This window comes from Enhydra lutris, unplaced genomic scaffold (genome assembly GCF_002288905.1).
Source record: "Enhydra lutris kenyoni isolate GAN:26980312 unplaced genomic scaffold, ASM228890v2 scaffoldscaffold14, whole genome shotgun sequence".
NCBI classification, from domain to species: Eukaryota; Metazoa; Chordata; class Mammalia; order Carnivora; family Mustelidae; genus Enhydra; species Enhydra lutris.
The window spans coordinates 9883810-9905592 of record NW_019154098.1 but is presented as its reverse complement, the minus strand read 5'-3'; the positions used below and the strand labels follow the sequence as shown (position 1 = coordinate 9905592).

At 47.0% G+C, this 21783-nt stretch overlaps 1 protein-coding gene across 1 annotated transcript in view; it reads right to left on the bottom strand.

Moving 5' to 3' along the window:
• The window catches only part of LOC111146660 (potassium voltage-gated channel subfamily Q member 3), a 291159-nt gene that overhangs the window by 46526 nt on the left and 222850 nt on the right, over positions 1 to 21783 (bottom strand). The window contains exons 2-4 of the mRNA XM_022502304.1: positions 7408 to 7498; positions 5928 to 6054; positions 1952 to 2124 (exon numbers count right to left, since the gene is read on the bottom strand). Coding sequence (XP_022358012.1) covers positions 1952 to 2124; positions 5928 to 6054; positions 7408 to 7498 — 391 coding nt within the window. The remainder of the gene's footprint in view (positions 1 to 1951; positions 2125 to 5927; positions 6055 to 7407; positions 7499 to 21783) is intronic.

Below are 21783 nucleotides of genomic sequence, written 5' to 3'. Positions count from 1 at the left end.
ACCTGAGCTGCCCTGAAGTCAGACCAGAGCTGGGGTGCTGGGGGCTGGGGTGCTGGAGGGCTGGGGTGCTAGGGGGTTAGGGTGGAGCCAATGTGGAGGAAAGTTGGCAGCAACTTCCTGCCTGTTCCTTAAATCCATTCTGCATGGTGCTCCCAGCCCCTTTTCTGCTAACTCTGTGACTCAGTCCTCATTTTCAGGACAGATGAGGGCCACCTAGCTCACATCCGCCATGTGAGTGAGAAGACATCCACCTTTTTTTGCACCAAGTTGCAGAGCCTTTGGGGCTTCTTTGTTCTGGTAGCACAGCCTGGCCTTATCCTAACTTTGAAACTGTAACCCTGTGCAACCTCGGGCCTCCCACTCAGCATCGTTGGCTCCCAGAGAAGTCAATCATGGAACATGGTCCAGAGTCCAGAAGTTTGGAACAAATGGATGAAGACGTCAAGTGCTAAGTGCCGGTTCACCAGGCTTGGAGGAGGAACTGGGCTAAGCTCTTGTAGTTAATAAATGTGGAAGCAGGACTCCAACCCAGGCGTGTGCTCACCTCCTCAACACAACGCCGGCCCTGGGAGGGAAGGCAGGCTGGGCGGCCTCTGTGCAGCTCAGGAACTGCACCAGGCTAAGAAGGGGGTCGTCTGAGAGGGAGGAATGGCAGATGGAGCTTGACCAGCAGTTTCTTTTTCTGCCTTTGGTCTCCTACCATAGAGATACCATTTTGTCCGGAAGTTCTGCCCACCTGACCTCTGAGGTAGAGTCTGGTGGTGGTGTGGATGTATCTGTTCCCAGGAATTACCTGGTGGATCGGCAACTGTTTTCTACTCCGATCGGAGGGAACCCAGGATGAGAATCAAAACGAGCCATTTTCGCCCTGACTTCTACGGGAGCTGTGCATCAGCTCAGCTTCGTGGATAAAAGGCTAGGTGTCGGGGCACCTGGGTGGCTCGGTGGGTTAAGCCTCTGCTTTCGGCTCGGGTCATGATCTCAGGGTCCCGGTCCTGGGATCAAGCCCTGCATCGGGCTCTCTGCTCAGTGGGGAGCCTGCTTCCTCCTCTCTCTCTGCCTGCTGCTCTGCCTACTTGTGATCTCTCTCTGTCAAATGAATAAGATCTTAAAAAAAAATTTAAAAAAACATAAAAAAACCCATAAAAGGTTAGGTGTCACTAGCATGTCCTCTGATTAAGAGTGGACCGTCAGGTGGAGAACTCGTGAAAGAAAGCGCTGACCTCGCCGAATCTGGGGTCAGAGGCAGCACAGATGGGTCAAACGAGCAGCATCGTGAGATGAAGGACTCCAAGTGTATTTCACTTTATTTAGGTATTTATTTGTATTGTTTGTGAAGAAAAGCATATCTGGAATAATGAACACTACCATTAAAGAGCACCTACCGTTTACCAGGCACTCATATGTACCTCTTCTTGTGCGGACAGCCAGAAGGATCCTCATTTTAACTGTTAAGGCAGCTCATAAAAATAGAGCATGTTCTAAGTCTTTTCACTCTAGGAAGTGAGCACATTATGATCCTCATTTTCTAAATTCAGAGTCAGAAAATCCCCAGAGTCACACCAATGGAGTTTGGACTCCCACTAGTCTGGACCAGTCCTGAAGCTTCCCCTCCCATCCTGAGCCGCCAGAGGTTGGCTCATTTGACCCCCTCACCTCCCTGGAGGCAGAGCCATTGTTCTCCCTAGTTTAGAAATCAGGAAACCAAGGCTCAAGGAGAGTGGAGTGACTTGGCCATGGTCGTAGGCACTCGGTGGAGCCCGGGACTTGAACCCAGATCTGCCTGCTGTGCCAGCTGCGGCCCCCCTGCTGGTGCCCCTGCTCTTTCTCCTCCTCCTCCTCCCCATCCAGTCACCAGTGGTGGCAAAGCGACCACCCTCTGGGGATGCTGTGAGGGCGGGGGATGCCCTGAAGGGCCCAGCGGGGGGAGATGCTCCTGGGTGGCACTTACTTTGCTGTGGGCGCAGATGGCCGAGCCCAGGAGTTTCCATGTGCCACCCCGGCGGTCCATCCGCAGCATACGCAGGATCTGCAGGAAACGCAGGCTGCGCAGGGACGTGGCCAGCACATTGCCCTGGTTTCCCACAGCAACCACCGGCACAGAGGCGATCAGCACGAAGATGTCTGGGAAGGAGGACAGAGGGTGGCCGGGGAGAGGACGAGAAGGTCAGGCAAGTGTGGTGGAGCCGTCACAGGGGCTGGCTGCCCGTGGACGCACACGTGCCAAGCGGACGGTGTGAAATCGTGACACCAGTCACACGTGCTCCGCGGGATTATTCTCCCGCAACAGATGAGGAAACAGAACCTGAGCGTGTGCGCCTTCCCATGGCTACAGGGCCGGATGGATATCGCTGAGTGGACCCTGAATGAGGGCCTGCCAGGCTCCAGCACTCACTCTCTGTCCCAGGGAAGCGAGTCCCCAAGGTCCCCCAGGGTTGCAGGGTCACTCTCACGCCCAGAGGGGACAGGAATATGCCATAGCCATGCAGGGAAAGCCTGAAGCTCAGACATGGTTGAAGGAACGTTTCCCCTAAAAGCAGCACCAAATCAGGGCCGTGGCCTTGGGTGATTCGCCGGGAGACCATCTCAGGAGGCACCAGAGAGGGGAGAGGGAGACAGGGAAGGAGAGAGGCAAGGAAAAGGGAGTTATAAGCTGCTTCCCAGGATGGTCACTCTGGAAGATGGGATCTGGGACCTCTGTCCGTTGGCTTCCGTCCCCTGCTGGTGGAGGGTCACCCCAGGGGTAGGTGATGTCCCCACACTTTTGAGCTGCACGGCCTGGTGGTCTCTCTTGGCTTCAGGAAAGGCCCTAGGGTAGACTGCAGTAAAACATGTGGCTTGCCCTCACAGCTGCGACTGAAAACAGAGAAGCGGAGGGGATGAGGGGACTGGAACCCCGGTCTGCCTTCTTGTGCGTGCTGTAGTACTCCTGCTCATGTCCGTCCTCTTCTTCCTCTCCTTCCAAGCTGGCTCCTGAAGCCAATAGCCAAGGACAGAGGCATATCTGCTGGTCCCTTCCTATTCCCTCTAGTGGCCCCCAACACCCATACCAACCATCTCCCCACCACACTGCAGAGGGTCATCAGGTAAAAGGGACCCCACAACCAAGTAAATCTGGGGGGAAATGATTAAGCACCTTTTGCTACTGTAGGATTTCTAGGAACCTTCAATATCCTAATATGCTCTGTGGCTTTCAATTACACACACAAAGTACAGCATTTCCCCAAAGACTTTGGCCATAGGACTGTTTAGGAGGTCTCTCCCGGACCTCCAAACCTCTGCTGTATTGGTCTTCCAGCTTGGAATAGGTCCCTCAATTCACACCTCAGTATCTCTGCCATTTCAAGGTATCCCCCAGATGTGCCTAATTTTGGGGAAAAGCTCAGTGTCAAACGTCTGGATACCAACATGTCTGTATCCTTGGCCAGGCCTCTCAGCTGATCTGTGCAAAGTTATCCACTTATAATGTTTGCAGAAAGGAAGAGAAAACAAAACCTGGATGTAGGGCAAATGTGAGTTGAGTCTATAATGCTCGGAGAGAATGGGAGATTCTGTCCCAGATGGACCGACTCACACCCAAGATGGCAGGGTCTGGAGCTGCCTCAGATATGAAGGCCATGATATTCCCTGGCGGGTGACCACCCTCAAGTCAAACACACAGAGAAAAGCAGTATTTCTCATAAGGGCCATGTTATGGGAGAAGTTGAGAGGAGGAAAACAGAAAACACAGGCATCCCAGAAAGGAAGGCGGCCAGGATGGTGATGCTGAGGGCTGGTCTCGGGTCTCCAGGGGAGGCTGGCAATGGAACGTGACAGGGAGCTCAGTCAAATCAGCCCCTTTTGGAACAGTAGAGACTGTTCCATGGGCAATGCTCTTTTCCTGGAAGGGTTCAGGCTCCATACAATACTAGGATGTTCTCAAACTGGGTGAGAACCTCTGAATTTGGGTACAAAGTCACTTCCCCCACTCCCCCTCAACACATGCACAGGACTTCTGGTCAGCACTGGATAGGACTCTCCAAAGGAGAAAATGAAGTCCACTTAACACCTTGCAAAAGACTCTAAAGGAAGGCAGAAGAAGGGAAGGCAAACTGGGGATGCTATGGGTTGAATGTTTGTGTCCTCCCAATTCAGCTGCTGAGATCCTGGCCCCCAGTGGGACGGGCTTAGGAGGCAGGGCTTGTGGGGGGCGGTGAGGTCATGAGGGTGGAGCCCTCACAAAAGGGATCAGGTCCCTGATGACATTTTCCTGAGGCCACAGCAAGGAGATCAAGAAGTGGGCAGTCCGTGACCCAGAAGAGGGACTCGACCAGAGCCTGGCACGCTGATCTTGGACTTCCGGCCTCTGGAACCGTGAGAAATACATTTGTCTGGTTCATAAGGTGGCAGTTGTGGCATTGTTAGAGTTGCCAGAATGGACTGAGATAGGAGCAGACAGGGAAGGAGGACAAGAAAGGGAGAAGGTTGAAAAACATGAAAAAAAAATCATTAACTACAAAGTCCTCCAAAACTGTATGCACGTCTATGCACACCCACGCCCACATAGACTCTCTTTGCATTAAACGTTGTGTGATACATAAAACCCTCGGGGGTCCAGCCTCAGCAGCAGATGAGAAGAAGGAAGAGGGGGTTCAAACAGCAGTCAGGGGGTACAGTCACTGTGCCAGGCAACCTGCAAGTAAGTCAGGCCCCCCGGCTGCCCAGAGAGAAGTGTGGCCCTTAGGACAGGGGAGGGCTCCTGCTCTCTTTCTGGAGCAGGAAGCATGGAGGGCTGGCCATCCATGCCCAAAGGGCCATGTTCAGTCCTGGGGGGTCACTTTTTAAAAGGCAAGTGAGCATGCTTGGAGAAGAGGGAGGACGATGCTGAGAACACGGTACGAGGTACAGCTGAAGCCACTAAGCGCACTTTTCCACTGCCACAGTGGAGAGGAGGAACAGAATTACTGAACTCAAGTATCTGAAGAGAGTCAGAATACTGCAGATGGAATAAATATGGGGGACGTAGTGAGCGCCCTGGGATTGGAGGTATGCAAGCAGATGACCACTTGCTGCTGTGAAGAGGATGGGAGCATCAGACGGGACGGCATGTTGGACTAAGTACCTTTGGAGGGTCTTTCAAGGTCCTGTGATCCTGTAACTTTAACCATCACGAGGAATTTGAGGTTCCAACTCCTCCCTGTCACTGCCACTCTCCGATTTTAGTGGGATCTTCAGATGGAAACATGCCTTCATGCTGCACCAACAGGGGTAAGTAAAAGGGTCCACCTTCTCTACTATCAAATGCCTGCACCCAGAGGCAAAGGTGTCGGTGATGTCTTCCCAAAGCAGCTTCAGGGTCAAGACCCAGCAACATGGTAGGGAGGGAGGGTACAGGTGCTAGATTCTTCCAGACCTTGGTGTTAGGGTGGAATCTGCTGCTTCCTACCCGTGTGACTAGAAAATGACTCAGCACCACGAGCCTCGGTGTTCTCCTCGGTAAAATGGGCACAATGTGGGTCCATAGACCCAATTCTCAACCAGCAGTGGTGTCACTCCTCCCACACCCACAACCACCAGTCTTGGGAGTGTACAGGCAATTTTGGTTGTCACGATGCCGGAGGCTACCAGTCTAGGGACTGGGGGTGCTCAGCATCCTATAATAAGTGGTGCCTTCACAGCCCAAATGCCAGGAGTGCCCCCCACCACTCTCATCAAGGATCATGGCCCTGTAAAGCCATGAGGAGGGCAAGCCACGGAAGAAGGAATTCTGCGTCTGGAACACTGGAGCAGCTCCTCCTCATTGAGGGAGGGTCAGAGGCTGCGCAGGTTTCCATTACAACACATGGTTTCCCAGAAGGACAGAAGCTGCTGAAAATCTTCTCGGGGAAATGGTGCACCAGAAGCAGGGGGACGGGGGCACCCCCTGACTCGGGTCAGGGCTTACCTACCGAGCATACACAGGGGCTTCCTGGCAAACTTCAGCCTCCCCCGCCAGCCTTTGTAGCGGCAGCAACACCCGGCAGCCCAGATCCTCAAAGCAAACTCGGCTCCAAAGATGAAAATAGCAAATGTTTCCTGCATTAAGAACATATGGAGAGACACGGATCAACCAAGACCCAGTTGTCTGGGACTAGTGATTTCTGCTCTGAGGTTTTGAAGAGCGGGATTTCTGTTGCTGTTTTGGTGGCGGAGTGGGAAGGAGAACACTTTATCACCTCCATGCAGTTTTGGACAGCTGCAGTGTCCGTGTGGATGTGCTAACTGTCCCTAACATCAGCTTTGCAAAGGGATTCTTTGTTTTTTTCTGTTTCGGTTCCAATGGATCATTTCTTAAAATTCTGTTTTCATGTATGAAAAGTCAAAGTCTCTAAGTGAGTTAAATGGAAAAGAGAAAGACCAATGAAACACAGTCTGCTAGTCCTACCCAGTGCCTGGCCCTGGCTATTGCTACTTATGGTCAACATTTACTAAGCATGGCTCCTGGGCCAGGCACCACCTCAAGTGTTTTATAATATTATTCTCATTCTATGTTTTGAGAAACCAAGGCAAGGAGTAGTTACACAAGTCTCTCCAGACTAGGACGTGGTGAAGAGGGACTCCCAGGCTGATAATCAGGCTCAGAGCACCACGCTGTGCTGTCTCCCTGGACCTTGCATCTCTTCCTTCCCTCCTGCCTCTCTTTTCTTGTTGGTCAGACACAGACACCTTTGTCCCCCTCTTTGGTGACCTCCTGGGACCCTTGGAGAGTTGCTGCTCCATGATAATCCCTGAAACCTAGTTCCTGGAGCTAGATAGCTTCTCGGGATTCACCTGCTCAGGTCTTAACGTGAGACTGTATGAATTGAAATCACCTGACTTCAGAAGGAACCCCCTGCATCTGGCATCACAGACAGCATGCTCAGTGCAAGGTGAAGATCCTGCTATTTTGTAGACCCTAATCGGGGGCTGGCATCCCTTCCCTGTGTAGATGGGTGAACAGAGAGATAAACCAGGCAGAGGCCTCAGGAGTGAGGACGAGTTTTAATGTACAAATAGGATTTGGTACTTGGCCTTGAAGGGAGTCAGAAATCCTCAGGGTTTAGGGAGAAAAAGCAGAGGCAGGTTTCAGAACAGAGCATGACTCTGTGTTAACTTTCAGAGGACTGGGAAGCTGCCTTTATCATATAACTAACGTAAGGGTTTTCGCTTTGACCTTGTTGGTGCCCTTTTGTCCTTAGTCTAGAATAAAAAATACCATTCCCTTCCACCGCGCCCATGCAGACCTGCCCAACTGACCCAGGCATTGGTTTCTCCTGGGGCTGGGCTTGGCCCGGAAGCCAAAACCAGTTGTGCCCAAGGGCAGCCTCCTTGTTCTCAACTGCTCAACTGAAGTCCAACCAGAGGCATCGATCCTGGAAGCACACTGTGGGGGGAGGTGCAAAATCTCACCAGTAACAGCAGCCAGTCTCCCGAAACGGTCTCGTACTCCCTGAATGTGGTCAGCACGGCCAGAATCAAGCATCCCAGGACAATGAGGAACCTGGAGGGGAGGAAGGAGGAAGCACCTAGTACCGACTAGCTCCAGAGGACGGCATCAACCATGGTGAAGCAACAACTTCCCTGAGACACTGGCAGGTGCTTGACCCATTATCCCACGTAACCGCCCCACAAACCGATGAGGCAGGTAGGGATTATTATTCCAGCTAAAGAAAACAGACCCGAGGAAAGGTAAGCAATGTGCACACTTTTGCTTTAACAGCTGATTAGTGGACTCAGCTGGGGGCTACAGACATCTTCCAGACCAAAAGTTCCCACAAGCTTTGGTAAAGCAACAGGAATATAAATGAATGAATGGTGCGTCCCGCACATATAGAACAATGGTTTTCAAACATGCGAAACAGTCTCAGTACAAACAAATGACAAGTTCGTTTGAAAGATCGTTAAATTCAGCAAAAACCTCTGTCTCCATGGCTTAGTATTATTCTTTTTACAGTCCCCAGTTAATAAAGGAAATGACCTCTTTCATCTGGGGCCCTTCAGAATTGTTTTTGAAATTACAAAGTGGTCTTCATACTAGAAAGAACAGGACCCGCCATAGAGAAGGATGCAGCCTGCAGCACCTGGAAAAGTCACAGAAGTGTCTTCTGGTTCATGCCCCTGTCTCAGGCAGGAGCAAACTGCAAACAGTCCTTTAAGATGATTATCTACATAAATTCAGTTGGCGGGAGGATGGGGGGAGGGAGAGCTTGTAGTGTGTGTATGTTCGTGTGTGTGCATGCTTCAGGATATCAGCAAAGAGAAATGGCTCTCCCTCCTTCCTGGTGGAAAGTCTCTGGTGAAATGCTTAGCACCAGGCTCCCTCGGGCCCATGGGTGAGGCTTGGTACCACATACTCCAGGTTCTTCTGTTCTGTGTGATCTGGCTCTCCACCCTGCTGGGTTCCAGCCCACGTGCTGTGGGCTTGCTTATGTAAGTGGGGTCATGCTGGTGCATTCATTCACTCACTCACTCATTCATTTCTTCAATATTTATATGGCAGGCATGGGGGAAAGAGAGCTGGAATTCCATGATGAATATGCTGGATCTGCCGTCATGAACTCACAGTTTGACCAAAGAGAAAACTATCTCATGCCATCACGGTAAGACCCACAAGGTAAGGTTTGGAAACATCTGCTCCTGGTCTTGGCTGAGGATGCGAGTCCTGGCTCTGACTCTTGGTGGTCCTGATCACGTCTTCTGATCAGTAAGCCTTCTGATCTGCAGAACTGAATCTATATTCCCAACCTTACCTAGGGATCTATGCCAGATTTTACGCTCCTTCCTATATTTGGCCATTTTACTTCAATTTATGGCTCCAAACCCATGCTTAGAATATGCTACCCCGAATCTCAGGTCTTCTCTGGTGATGATAATGGTGGTAGTGGTGACAGTGGGGGTGGTAACATCAACTCCCACCTCACCCATTAGTGAGCGCCTACCCCTTGTCACTCTACATCTATCAGGTCATCCTTACAACTACCCCCTACCCCCCGCCTCAGATAGACATGAACTCCCATTTCAGAGATGGAGAAATTCATCAGAAGGATTCATTTCCATCTGGATAATTGTGTTGTCAGTTAAAAAGACCACAGGACTGTGGAGTCCAGAGACACAGGCTCAAAGGGAGTACTTTCTATGTGGGCTTGAATAGCTCATTGACCTTGGGAATCTCAGTGATCACATTCATAGAATGGGAATAATGGTTCCACCTGGAGATCATGGCTGTTGTGAGGACCACAGGAGACAATGGATGGGGAGTGGTTTGGTCAACCACACAGGATCATGCAAATGAAGCTGGTGCTTTCCCATTCACACACTCATCACTGACTGGTTCCCCCGCAGGCCTTGGGGAACGGGCTCCTAGATGATTCTGCAAATCCAAATCTAGGTCTGTCAAGACTTCATTTTATTCATTCATAGGCTCTGGAAATAAGCCCTAGATTAGAATCCCCTTCCTTCTCCTATGCTGTGTCATCTTGGGCAAGTTACACAAACTCTTGGTGTCTTGGCTTCCTTATCTAGAAAACGAACTTAATAAAAGTGCACACATCCTCCATTATTCAATGATATAATCTGTGTCAGGTGCCTAGAAGAGTGCCCTCACAACCTGCTAGCTATTATTTTATTCTGATTTATTATCAATCGTGTCCCAGGCATAGCACTGGTTTTAAGGATACAAACATGAATAAAACCTAGCCCTCATTTCCAAGGACCTCCTAGTGCAGTGCAGGAAACACAGGACAGATCATTACAGAGGTTATGATCTGAGTGTTCACCACATGCTTTCAGAGTACAAGACTGAAAACCTCCAAGAGACCAAGGGGTTGGATATGTATTTGAGGCTTAGCTAGAGTTGACTGCCATGTCTCAGTTTATCCAGGACAGGAAGTAAGTCTGGGGGAGAACCAAAAGCTGTCCTCCAGTCTGCGGGATCCTGGCTGTCTTGGCGAACGAGGCTAGTCGGGGTCAAGGGTCTCAGACATGCCCTTAAATCACACACCACCTCCTACCTGTACCCTCTGAATCTTATCACCCTCCCCTGCCAGGGTCATGGAGGGTAAGAGGGGAGGTTGCTTTGCAGCTGTACTTGGAGTCTCAAGTGTAAGTTCCAAGCCATTGACACCCTATCTCTGCTGGGCCACAGCTCTGCACAGCAGCACCTGGGATTCCCGCACCTTCTTCTCAGCCAGCCCTGGACTCCCTTATAGGAACAAAGCTTAACCTGCTGGGAATGAGGGCCTAACAGCAAGGATTACCCCCGAGCTTCCCTTGAGGTGGGACAAACAGGGTGAAAACTACAATTTATCTAATCATTTGTGCATCATTTTCTCTTGTGCTCCTGTGAGGTGGGGTTTCTGTCATCATTATATTTGCACCCCATTTTACAGAGGAGGAACCAAGCCTCCAGGCTCAGGTGCTAGGGTCACAACAGGAGTAGGGGCAGCACTGGGAGTGGCCATGGGGCCTGCAGGGAGATGCTGTGGGAACAGACCGGGCACAGCCAGCCAGAGACCAAGAAGGGGCTGCTGGCTCGCAGTTCAGCCATGGGAGGACAAGCGCAACAGAGCAGGTATTTCTGATGCCACCGTAAGACTTGATCCTCAGTCAGCATTCTTGGTTCTTGCCCTTGGGCAGAATATACAATCCCTCAGACTACATCAGAATCCTACTGACCCTCAACCGAAATTCCCCAAAGGTAAAGCACCCACTGTGTGCAGAGATTTCCTTATTCTCTCTTTTTTTTTTAGATTTTTATTTATTTATTCGACAGAGAGAGATCACAAGTAGACAGAGAGGCAGGCAGAGAGAGAGAGGGAAGCAGGCTCCCTGCTGAGCAGAGAGCCCGATGCGGGACTTGACCCTGAGATCCCAGGACCCTGAGATCATGACCTGAGCCGAAGGCAGCAGCTTAACCCACTGAGCCACCCAGGCGCCCCGAGATTTCCTTATTCTCTATGAGTCAGTCCAACAGCCTCTTTGAATCACAGTGACTACTATCTTGCTGGTAGATTCTGTCTCTTGCTGGCTTTGATGACACAAGCTGACATGGAGGAAAGGCCCATGTGGAAGTGAAGGTGGCCTTCAGCCATTGGCCAGAGAAGAATGGAGGCCCTCAATCCAACAGCCCCCAAGGAGCTGAATTCTCCCAGTTCCCACAGAAAGGGGCTTGGAACAGGATCCTTCACCAGTCAGACCTTCACATGGGACCTCAGAGCTGACTGACAATTTCATCATGTGGTCTTTGTGAGAAACTCCAAGCAGAAGTCTCAGGTAAGCCATGCTTGGCTCCCGCCTCACGGAAACTGAGATGATACATGTGTGTTGTGTTAAGCTGCTAAATTTTGTGGTAGTTTGTAATGCAGGAATAATGGTGAGGCAGGATCTGAATCTTGGCTCACCACCCATAAACTAGATGACTTTGGATAGGTTTGTTTTTCAGAGCCTCAGTTTCTCAACTATAATGCTGGAGTGACAATGCAAGGGTTTTTTGTTATCTTATCCTTTATCCCAGTCTCTAGGGTTAAGAGAGATTGCACAGGGCAGCAAAACTCCCCATAACCAAAACCCATTTCTGTAATGAAGTCTCCATGCAAACATCCTTGATGATTTCACAACAGCCTATATCCTGGGTGTGCATGGCTGTGTGGGTCCATCCCTGCCTCCCCATCAGGTATCGCATCCAGCAGTACAATGTGAACCGTTTGCACAGTGAAAAGGCAAAACTTACAAAAAATGCAAGATTTCATGAAGTTGATGGACATGATGATGGAGAGATGTTCTAAATATGGCAAAGCCATTAACAAGTGACAATCCTACTCCAACAATGAAAGTCAAATCGATACTTCAAAGGATGAAAAATCTCATACAATCCTTCCCCCCAAATGTTGAGGAGATAAAATGTGAAGTCATATTGTATTGTATCATTGGGGCATGGAAAATATACCCTCAAATTAACACTCGATTCAGTCTTTATTCATTCTAAAAATTAGAACATAGTTGAAATTATAACTTCTATTTTGTTAATTGTGAGATACAATAAACACTTTTTTGTATTTTAATTATATTTTTTGTGATAAAGTACTAACAAGATATTTTCTTCGCTGTTTGGTATGAGGTTTGGTTCCATTTCCAGCAGATTTTCTTTAAGTAGATTTTCACCGATTCCCATTAACTGCAGGATAAAGAGACTCTAAATCTGCCTCATGGGATGGGCATGGGGGTTAGAAGAGAATCACATCATGTGAAACACCTAGAATTCAGGCAAACATCAGGCATTCAGCAGGTGCCGCTTTCTTACCCACCTTTCTCCTCTTAGGCTCACCGAGATGAGTTGAAAAACTGACATTAATAATAGATAGAGGGAAAAAAAACCACTTTGTCTTCAAAAACTTCCATGTCCTTGAAATGAGGCAAGGATATCATAAATAAATAACCACACACAAATCTGTATCTGTATCTGTCTATATCCTTTCCACACCACCTATAGATCCGCACGTGCGTAACATAGTAGATGCGGTTTTGACCATTTAAACCAGGAGTTAGCAAACTACGGCCCTCGGGCCAAACCCAGCCAGCTGCCTTTTTTTGTAAATAATTTTTTTTATGCCATAGCTACAGTTATTTGTTTTTATGTGTGTGGTTGCTTCTGTAGTGAAGGAGTGCAGGAGAGGCTGTCTGGCCCACAAGCCTAAAATACTCACTATCGGGCCCTTTAAGAGAAAGTTTTCCAACTCTTGACCTACACTACGGGCCAAGGTCAATTTAACCCCATCAGGATCACCTGAAGATAAATTCCACATCTAATGCAGGGCAGAAAAAATATTTTAAAACTTAAAAAGGATTTAATCTTAAAAACACCTTTGTTGATACCAGATTATTTAGCATGATTGGAGGAGTACAATAGGAATACATGCAGGTTTATGGAGAAAAAGAAATAAAAATTTAGGGAAAACAATACAAATTATGAGTAAAAACTCATATAGGGCCACTGTTTGAGCTTCATTAGTTTCTTGATGAATCTGCCTCTAGAAACATCTATGTAAGTTTTGTGGTATGCTACCATATGTTTCTTCTTGAATGTCCCTCTTACTAATTTTTTTAAAAGATTTATTCATTTATTTGGGAGAGAGAGAAGGAGGGAGCATGTATGCAGGAGGGGTATGGGGAGGGAGAAGGACAAACAGTCTCTGAGCTGAGTGTGGAGCCTGATGTGGGGCTCGATCCCACGAGATCCCACCGAGATCCCACTGAGATCATGACCTGAGCCAAAACCAAGAGTTGAATGCTTAACCGCCTGGAGCCACCCGGGTGGCCCGTATTAGTGGTTTTTAAACAAGGCACAACCATGTTTGAACTCACTGTTGCTGCCCTAGGAGCGTTTCTCTGGGTGGTACTAACAGCATGACTCTGGGCTGCAAGGCAAACTTCTCCAAGACCTGACCAAATATCATGGGCACTTCCTGTCAGGGAGCAGACTGGTGGAGACAGACATGTGGTAAGGGTCTTGAGTTTCCCTTACCGCTGGGATTCCGGCTCTTCATCTGCAGGGTGGGAAGGAAGTGCCAGCAACCTACGAGGGTTCAATGATATAACAGGTATAAAACGCTGAAAGGTAGGCAGTGGACACTCAGTAATTAACAGTTTCCTTCCAATTTGCCCACTTACCAAATCTTTATAATTGGGAGCATACATTTGGGAATCAGGCATGGAATGAATTTAAATTTTGACTGCACTATTTATCTCCCTGTGACATTGGTAAGTAACTTAATCTGTCTGGCCCTCCAATCCCTTGAATTCATTATGGCGATAATTATTCAACCTCACAGAGTTGCTGGGAGAACTCGAGTGCCTCACTTTCTTCATCTGTAAAATGGGATAATGAACTGTTAGGCCTTGCTTAATAAATGTTAGCAATTATTATTAATATGATTGTTATTATCTATTATTCTGTAAAACACAAAGCCTGAGGAATTTGTAAGTTCTCAACGGGAAGAAACTGTCATTAATACAATACATTTGGAATTTATCAGACACATGTCATCTTCGGGTAACTACTAAGTGACACTATTAATCGTAAGACGCATAATTGTATAAACTACTAAAAAAAGGAAGTTGCCAAATAAATTATTATGACAGTCACTGGTTGTATTTCCTATCTTCATTTCAGAGATGTTAAAATGGGGGAAAATATGCACTCAGAATTGATGAAACAGAGGTAGGTAACATCGCCTTATAACCAAGTCCTCGGAAACACTTTGACCAGGATAAGGTGTTAACGCATGACTCAGGTGTGTCAGAGGGACTGGAGGTAGATCCGCTGTCCCCAGCTCTAGCAGGGCACACCAATTAAACTCTGCGTTCACGGTTTATTTGGTCCAAGCCCTCCTACTTTTATCGGCACTGTTATAACTCTGAGTTTGTCTGACTCTCCACACGTTTCGCTGGAAATAAAGCTCCCATATTTTCATGGAACGAGACTTTCTGGGGCTCACCTAAGCTAGCACAGGATGGAGTCAGGAGCTGAGATTTGGGAATCCCATTTGTGTTCTGAAGTCTGGCAGGCTTTACTCTTTTTTTGGACTTGACCCTAACAGGCACCCCCGCTTATAATGACCTGGGTTTCGATCTGAATTTTCCCTGTCAACTGCAGAACTTTCAGCAAGATGCTCTGTCTTTCTGAGCCCCAGCTCTTTTATTTGCTGATATAGAAATAAGGATTTAAAGGACTTCCCATAAAGCTGTGATGAGTACTCACTGGGGTAAGGTGTGCTGGTGCCCAGTGGCCCTGCAGCCAGAGAGCAAATTGCCCTTTGGAGCCCTCCAGCCTGTGCAGGTATATGGAACCCTTCAGCCATTTATGTCCCTTCCTCTGATATACTATCAGACATCTGGTCTACTTCCCTGTCTCTATGACCAATGCCCTTGTCAAGCCACATCGTTTTTTCCTCTGATCACTCTGGCAGTTTCCTGACACCTTCCTATGACCCTTCACTGCTTCCCCTCCAATCCAGCACTATCCTTCCCAGCCTCATTGCCATCCCTCCCCACCCTCCTCCATACACAGAGTGTCTTGTGTCCTCTGAACAGCGTGGTTCATTAGAAAGAGAAGGGTCTGAGGAGGTAGGCCCGTCTGGGTTTGGATTCTGGACATTTCCAGCCATGTGCACTTGGTCACATTGTCTTGCCTTTGAAAACCTCAGCCTCCTTATTTATACAACGAGGCTAATAAAATGCCAGTGTGAACCTGTGGCAGGGCACTGTGATCCCCGTGCAGGTGAATGAAGAGTGAACACCAGTGAACATCAGTCACTTGCAGACCCCTTCCCAGCATTCCTAGTGTCTGAAATGCAGACCCCACTAATTTTCTCTGCCAGCCTTCAACCACACTGATCGGATTCTATCATCTTATAGAGCTTTCCTGCATGCACAGTGCATCCCCAGGAAAAAAAAAATTCAGCGTTTCTTTTATGACCATTTAGGAAAGCAGATCCCAGAATGCTGGCAAAAATGCTAAGCTACATTTCCACTCAGGCCACTTTACCAGGACCATTTTTATTGACTTTTTCATAATTTCTTCAAGACCTCATCACAGGATGCATAGTATGGGAGAGCTGGGTGGGGCTGGGTGGTGCTCACGGTCAAAAGAGATAAAAGTAAACCTTGAGAAATCAGAAGAGAAACAGCAGGGGATTACTTTGCTTTGTTGCAGGAGTTTGCATGACATTATAGGGTGGGAAAAACAAAGGCATGATTAAAAATACATAAGCCTCAACTAAAAGTCCAATCAACTTTGTGAACAAAGCAGTCTTTGTTTCACACTGTAGGTGGTATTTTTGAGGTCTGAATCCATCTTTCCAGAGACATCCAAGCTGCCACAGGAATGATATTGAACAACCTCAAGAGGATGTTTAATTTAACAAACACCTGCAGAGCACTTACTATGCTGTGATACTGTGATTGAGGAAAAAAGTACACGTGGTCTTCGTCCTAGTTTCTGACACACAGCTCCTAAACCCTTTTTAATATCCTAAGTGATGAGAGCAATCAAGGTGTCTTTTGCTATGTGAATGAGGTGACTTTTGGACCCATCTGTGGATGGGGGCTGGTGGCCAGGAGAATGAACTCTGTGGTTAAAGGGATGGAACTTTCGGTCCCTACACCCAGCCTCTGGGTAGAGCAAAAGGGATGGAAATTGAGTTCAATTACCAATAACCAATGATTTAATCAATCATGCCTGTATAAAGAAGTCTCCATAACAGCCCCAAAGGACTAGTTCAGAGAGCATCTGAGTTGGCCAACATGGGAGGAGCAGAGTACCTGGAGAAGGAATAGAAACTCTGTGGCTTTCCCATACCTTACACTGTGTATCTCTTTCTTAGGGCTGTTCCTAAATTTTATCCCTGTATAATAAGTTGGTAATCTAGTCAAATGTTTCTATTTCATATGAGCTGATCTGGAAAATTTATGGAACCCAAAGAGGAGGTCATTGGAATCTCTGATCTATTATAGCCTTGAGCAGAGGTCACAACCTGGGTTTTTGACTGGTGCCTAAAATGGGCCAGGGGGGGAGTCATGTAGAACTGAGCTCTTCAACTATGGAATCTGATGCTATCTTCAGGTAGATGGTGTCTGAATTAAGTTAAATTGTAGGACACCGGCTGGTGTCAGAGAGTTGCTTGGTACTGTGAGGACCTTCCCGTCCCTGAACCATGAAATGGAATGGGGTGCAGAACTCTTGTATGTGCATTTCTGAAGCGCCTATATGTATGAAACACCGAAGGCAGTTATGCGGAGAGCATGTACTTGACCATCAGAGACTGCCTGCAATCCCCAGCCCTTCCACTTCAAGTTTTTGGGAACCAGGCAAAGTTATTTCATTCCTCTTAGCTCCCTCATTTGTGCATTGGTAACACCAATGTCTACCTTGTAGGGTTGCAGCACAGACTGACGATGAAGGCTGCAAAGTTCCTGGATGCACGCTCTGGTCGGTGGGAGGTTCCGTGTGGCTCAGTGGTAATGTGGTAGTGGGCACTGCAGTGCCCACTGTAGTGACTGCAGGTAGTGGGCACAGCATCTGCTTCCAGAGAGGCCAGAGCAGAAACTGTCTAGAGTAGCTTTACCTATAGATGTTGCAGGTGCAGCGTCACTATCTGGGTGACAGCGTCACTGTCTCTCACCCAGAGGGCTGGGAAGGTCCCGTAGATGCTCTCCAGCTGCCCTCCCTCAAGCCTGCCTGGAGAGGGCCTTTGGTCTATTAGGGTGGTAGGGGAGAAGGTGATGGAGGAATGGCAAACTGGCTGTGTAGTTCCCCTATCCCCCTCCTTCTTTCCAGAAGGAGAGGGGCAGATCTGTCCTAGGTTCACAGCAGATGCCAGCATTGTTTCTCCAGTCCTGTCTCCTGTGTCTTCTGTCCTCCATCAACATCAGATAACTTTTTCTTAAGCATTTCTCATGGCAGGTGCAAAGGGTTCCAGCCTCTCATCAGTTTCTGGTCACCTTGTATACAATCAGATCTCTCCATCCTGAACATTTCTAGTCCTCTTGAGTTTAAAAGACTCAATTCACAAAAGACATTCTGAAGCAAACGATGGGAATTGAAATAAAAGAATCATCATATTTCATTCTAAGCCTAACAAATCAACTCTTCTCTTCTCCCACCTCCCTGCTGGCCCCTTTCCAGCCCAAGGAGACAGGCATATACAATTGTTACATATTGGTTTGTCACAACATTGTGTTCTACATTTTATCTAATTAAAGCATAAATATTCTTCCACTTAGCTATAAAATATTCAGAACAATCATGTTTAATGAAAGAGCAGCACTCAATGACATCAGTGCACTGATATATATATAACTAGTCTCTCATTGCTAAATATTTAGGTGTATATTGGTTCCAGGTCTGTGTTATTATAAATAGCGCCAGAGTAAATATCTTTGTGCATATAGTTTTTCCTCATTGAGGACCAGTTCCTGAGAATAAATCTTCAGTATATCCGGACTTTGAACATTTGTATGGATTCTTGGCATATTCTGCCAGGCTATTCTAAAAGGATACATGATTTTACACTGTCCCCAGCAACATGTAAGAACCCTATTTTCACCCAGTTTTATTACCATTTTGCTAAAGGACTTACTAGTTTAAGAGGAATAAAATGGTACCTGGGATTTGCATTTTAAAAGCCTTTTACCAAAAGACAGGATACCTCTTCAGGGACCTCCAGCTGAGGGACAGAAGTTTTAGGAGAAAAGGGAGCAAGTTTTCCCAGCAGCTTGGAAATTATCCCAAGTAGTCATTCACTTTCTCCACCTGCGTGGTGGCCAAATCAGACTTCAGGCTGAAGACAGTGGGAAAAATGCCAATGTATAATTGGTGTATTACTTACTTTTCTCACCATGCCCCAGAGACTTTTCTCATTCACATGTAAAAAATGGTGCTCTCAGACCCAACCCCAAAGATGCAAACATCTTATATTTTCTTATCCCATTAGCACCTTCCTACAAATGGCTCCACTGTTTCTTTTGAGAGCCAAACACACAGACACAAAGTCAGATCTGGGTTCCATGCTGTTTTCCCCAGCATGACACAGCCCTGATTATTCTAGATCTTTTTTCCCCCCTCTCCTTTTGGAAATCTCATTAGAATGGAAACACTCAGTAGCTTCAAGTTTCCAAAATGAGAGATTAAAAAGAAGAAGAAGAAGAAGAAGAAGAGCGTGCTCCATGCTAGCATTAGCATGGTGGAGACACATCTGTCTGCCCAGCTGCGCTGTGCAAACAATGGTCATCATGGCTGATTGTTCTAGCAATTTCCTTCCCTCCTTGGACTCTGCATTCATCTTTAAACGTTCCTGGATTTTATATTCGCTCACTTAGTCCTTGATTCAATACATGTTTACTGAGTAATTACTTTGTACCAAGCCCCATGTCAAGGTACAGAGGTAACCCAAGATTCAGGTCTGTCCTCAAGATATTTATGGCATTATAAGGAAACCAATTATTCCAGTGGAAAGTGATCAGCATTCAAGCAGACATGACAGGTGCTACTCTGCAGGGACAGAGGCTTGTCAAGAGCACCCTAATAACTTCTCAGGGGTTATCAGCTACTAGCTTTAATTTCAAAACTGCATAACATTTTGGGGCTTTGAGACCTCCCTTCGTCTCACCTATATCTAAAGTCAGTCATTAGAGGAAAAACAGAAGATCATTCACTAGGCATGGGTGTTCAGAATTATGCCAAGCTTGGATTCACCTGGCTCTACTGTTCCCAGCACTCAGGACCAGTGCCATATTATAAATTGAGGTACAATATTTATCTGGGGGTGCCCTGAGAAAAAGCCACCAGTTGCTATGTTTTTCTATGTAAGGAAAGAGAGATGGGAAGGGAAAGGAATACTGGGATCAGGAAATCTCATTTCAAATCTTTGCTGCCAGGTACCTGGGAGATCTTAGGCAAGTTGACCCCAAGGCTCAATTTCCTCATCTGCAAAGTGTGCCTAAGTGCTTAGAGCAACTATTAGAGGTAGATTGAGAGAATCAATGAGAGCACGCACAGTGTCTGTACTGACCTTCAACTTACACTCATTTCAAACCTCTCTCCCCTAAGACACCTTCTGGATCTAGAACATGTTTGTGATTTCATCTGCATCAGGGTCTAGAAGGTGCAGTAGGTTGTGTTCTGACCTTCAGACTATTGGAGAGGAGGTAGACAAGAGAAAGTATGGCTTAGAACAAGCCCCTGGCGTTCAATTATGGAGGAGTAGTGAGGGGCAGGAAGCAGGCAGACCATTTCTTGGGGACCTTTTACCTGGGTAGGAAGGGGGAACACTTGTGAGTGTTTGGGCTACTAGACATACTGAGAATAGTGCCATCAGGCCCCATCTTCATTGGAGATGACAGGCAGTGGGGTTTCATGTTCATTAGCCTTTGTCTTTCTCATTCATCAGTAACTTTCTGACCTGTGAGGTATCCTCCTAATTCCCTGACCTCACATCACCCCTCTGTGTCTTTTCTTTTTCTTGTCTAGTAGCATTTATCAGAGCACATGGGGGAAACGGCTGGTATCATCTAGGCACAGGCTGAATAGGGTGTTACCCTCCTTGGGCAAGAAGAGCTGGGTATAGAGGGAAAAAAAACGTTTGTGTCAGAAAAAAAAAAAAAAAAAAAAAAAAAAAACTATGATGTCCATTATGAGCATATCTTATCCTGAAAATTATGTTTTAGCAAGGACCTTCTCCCCAGAGGTAGTGCTGATATGGATTTTCTAGGCATCCTGTGTCCTGGAACAAGGGTTTGTAAAGTTGCAAATTAAAATCACCTTTGGATCTTAAAAAACCCAAAAAGCCAGTGGCTGTCACCAACCCATGATTCTCCTAATTTAATTGCTCTGCGTGAGCCCAGTGCTAGTCTGGTTTTTAAACTTTCCCCATGTGACGATACTGTGTGGTCAGGGTTGAGAACCACTCTCTGGAAAGAACAGATCACCAGCTAACACTGTGGGCTTTGGAGTCAGACTGTATGGAAGTGAATCTGATCCCCCGCTGGTCTGAGTCAAAGAAGCATAGGAGCCTGCAGTGGGCAGCTGCCCTGGCAGGGCTGTCTCTGCAGCCAGAAAGAAAGGGCTCTGAATCATAGCTCTAACACTTTCTAGTAAGGGGCATGGACAAGTTACTTAATATCTATAGTCTCACTGTTTGTATGAATTTTCCAACAAATTATTACAAAGTGAGCAGCTTAAGAAACATACATATTTATCATCTCACAGTAGCTGTGATTCAACAGCCTGGGCGTAGCTTAGTGAGGCCTTCTGCTTACGGCTGGAATCAAAGTGTTGACCAGAGCTGGGTTCTCATCAGAGGCTTGACTGGGGAAGAACCTGTTATCAAGCTCCCTTGGCTTGTTAGCAGAATTTATTTCCTATGGCTGCAGGGATTTCTGATCGCTGCTTGCTTTTTCAAAGCCAGTAATAGAGAGACACTGACAGAGATAGACACAGAGATAGAGATGATAGAGATAGAGAGAGAGAGAGAGAGAGAGAAATGATAGAAATTAACAAGATGATGCTACACTTTTATGTTATTAAGTATATCAGGAGAGAGGATCAAAGGTCAAACTTAAAGTCTGTCCACTACATTACTTTCATCTGGAAATTGGGGATATTATATATATACCTACTAGGTAGTTGTGAAAATTAAACAAGACCGTCCGTTATGAGGGCATGACACATGACCACTCAGAGAATGCTTTATCCATAACAGTGCGCACAGAAGCCATTGCCACACAGCTTCCCACATCAGAGGTCATGGTGTCCTCCTCTGGGCCCCCATATCATGCTTCACAGACAGACCTGTCTCCAGGCAGATGTGACACATTGCAGTGTCCCCCATCCATCCACCAAGGCTGCTGGGCCCTCACTGAAGTCTTGCTGTATGTCAGTTGCTTGTCAAAATGCAAGATATGCATCATTTTGTCTGATCCTCACGGCAAATTATTGATACCCAATCATTGCCATTTTCAAGATGGCTTCACAAGATATGAGGAAATTGTGCTTCAGTAGAAAATGGCTTCATTCAGATCACACCCTTCTGGGTTATCTTAAGTCTTTCATTGTCTTTACTGACTTTAGTCTTTCCCTGTCTCTGAGCTAAACTAATTCATGTCTTAACACATGCAAATTCTGTCCTGTCTAGTAAAGATTGAATTGACTTCTTTCTCTCTTGTCTTATGAAGATGAACAATGTTATCTCATTTGCCCATTCATTTAAAAACTTCCTGATCTATAGATGTGTC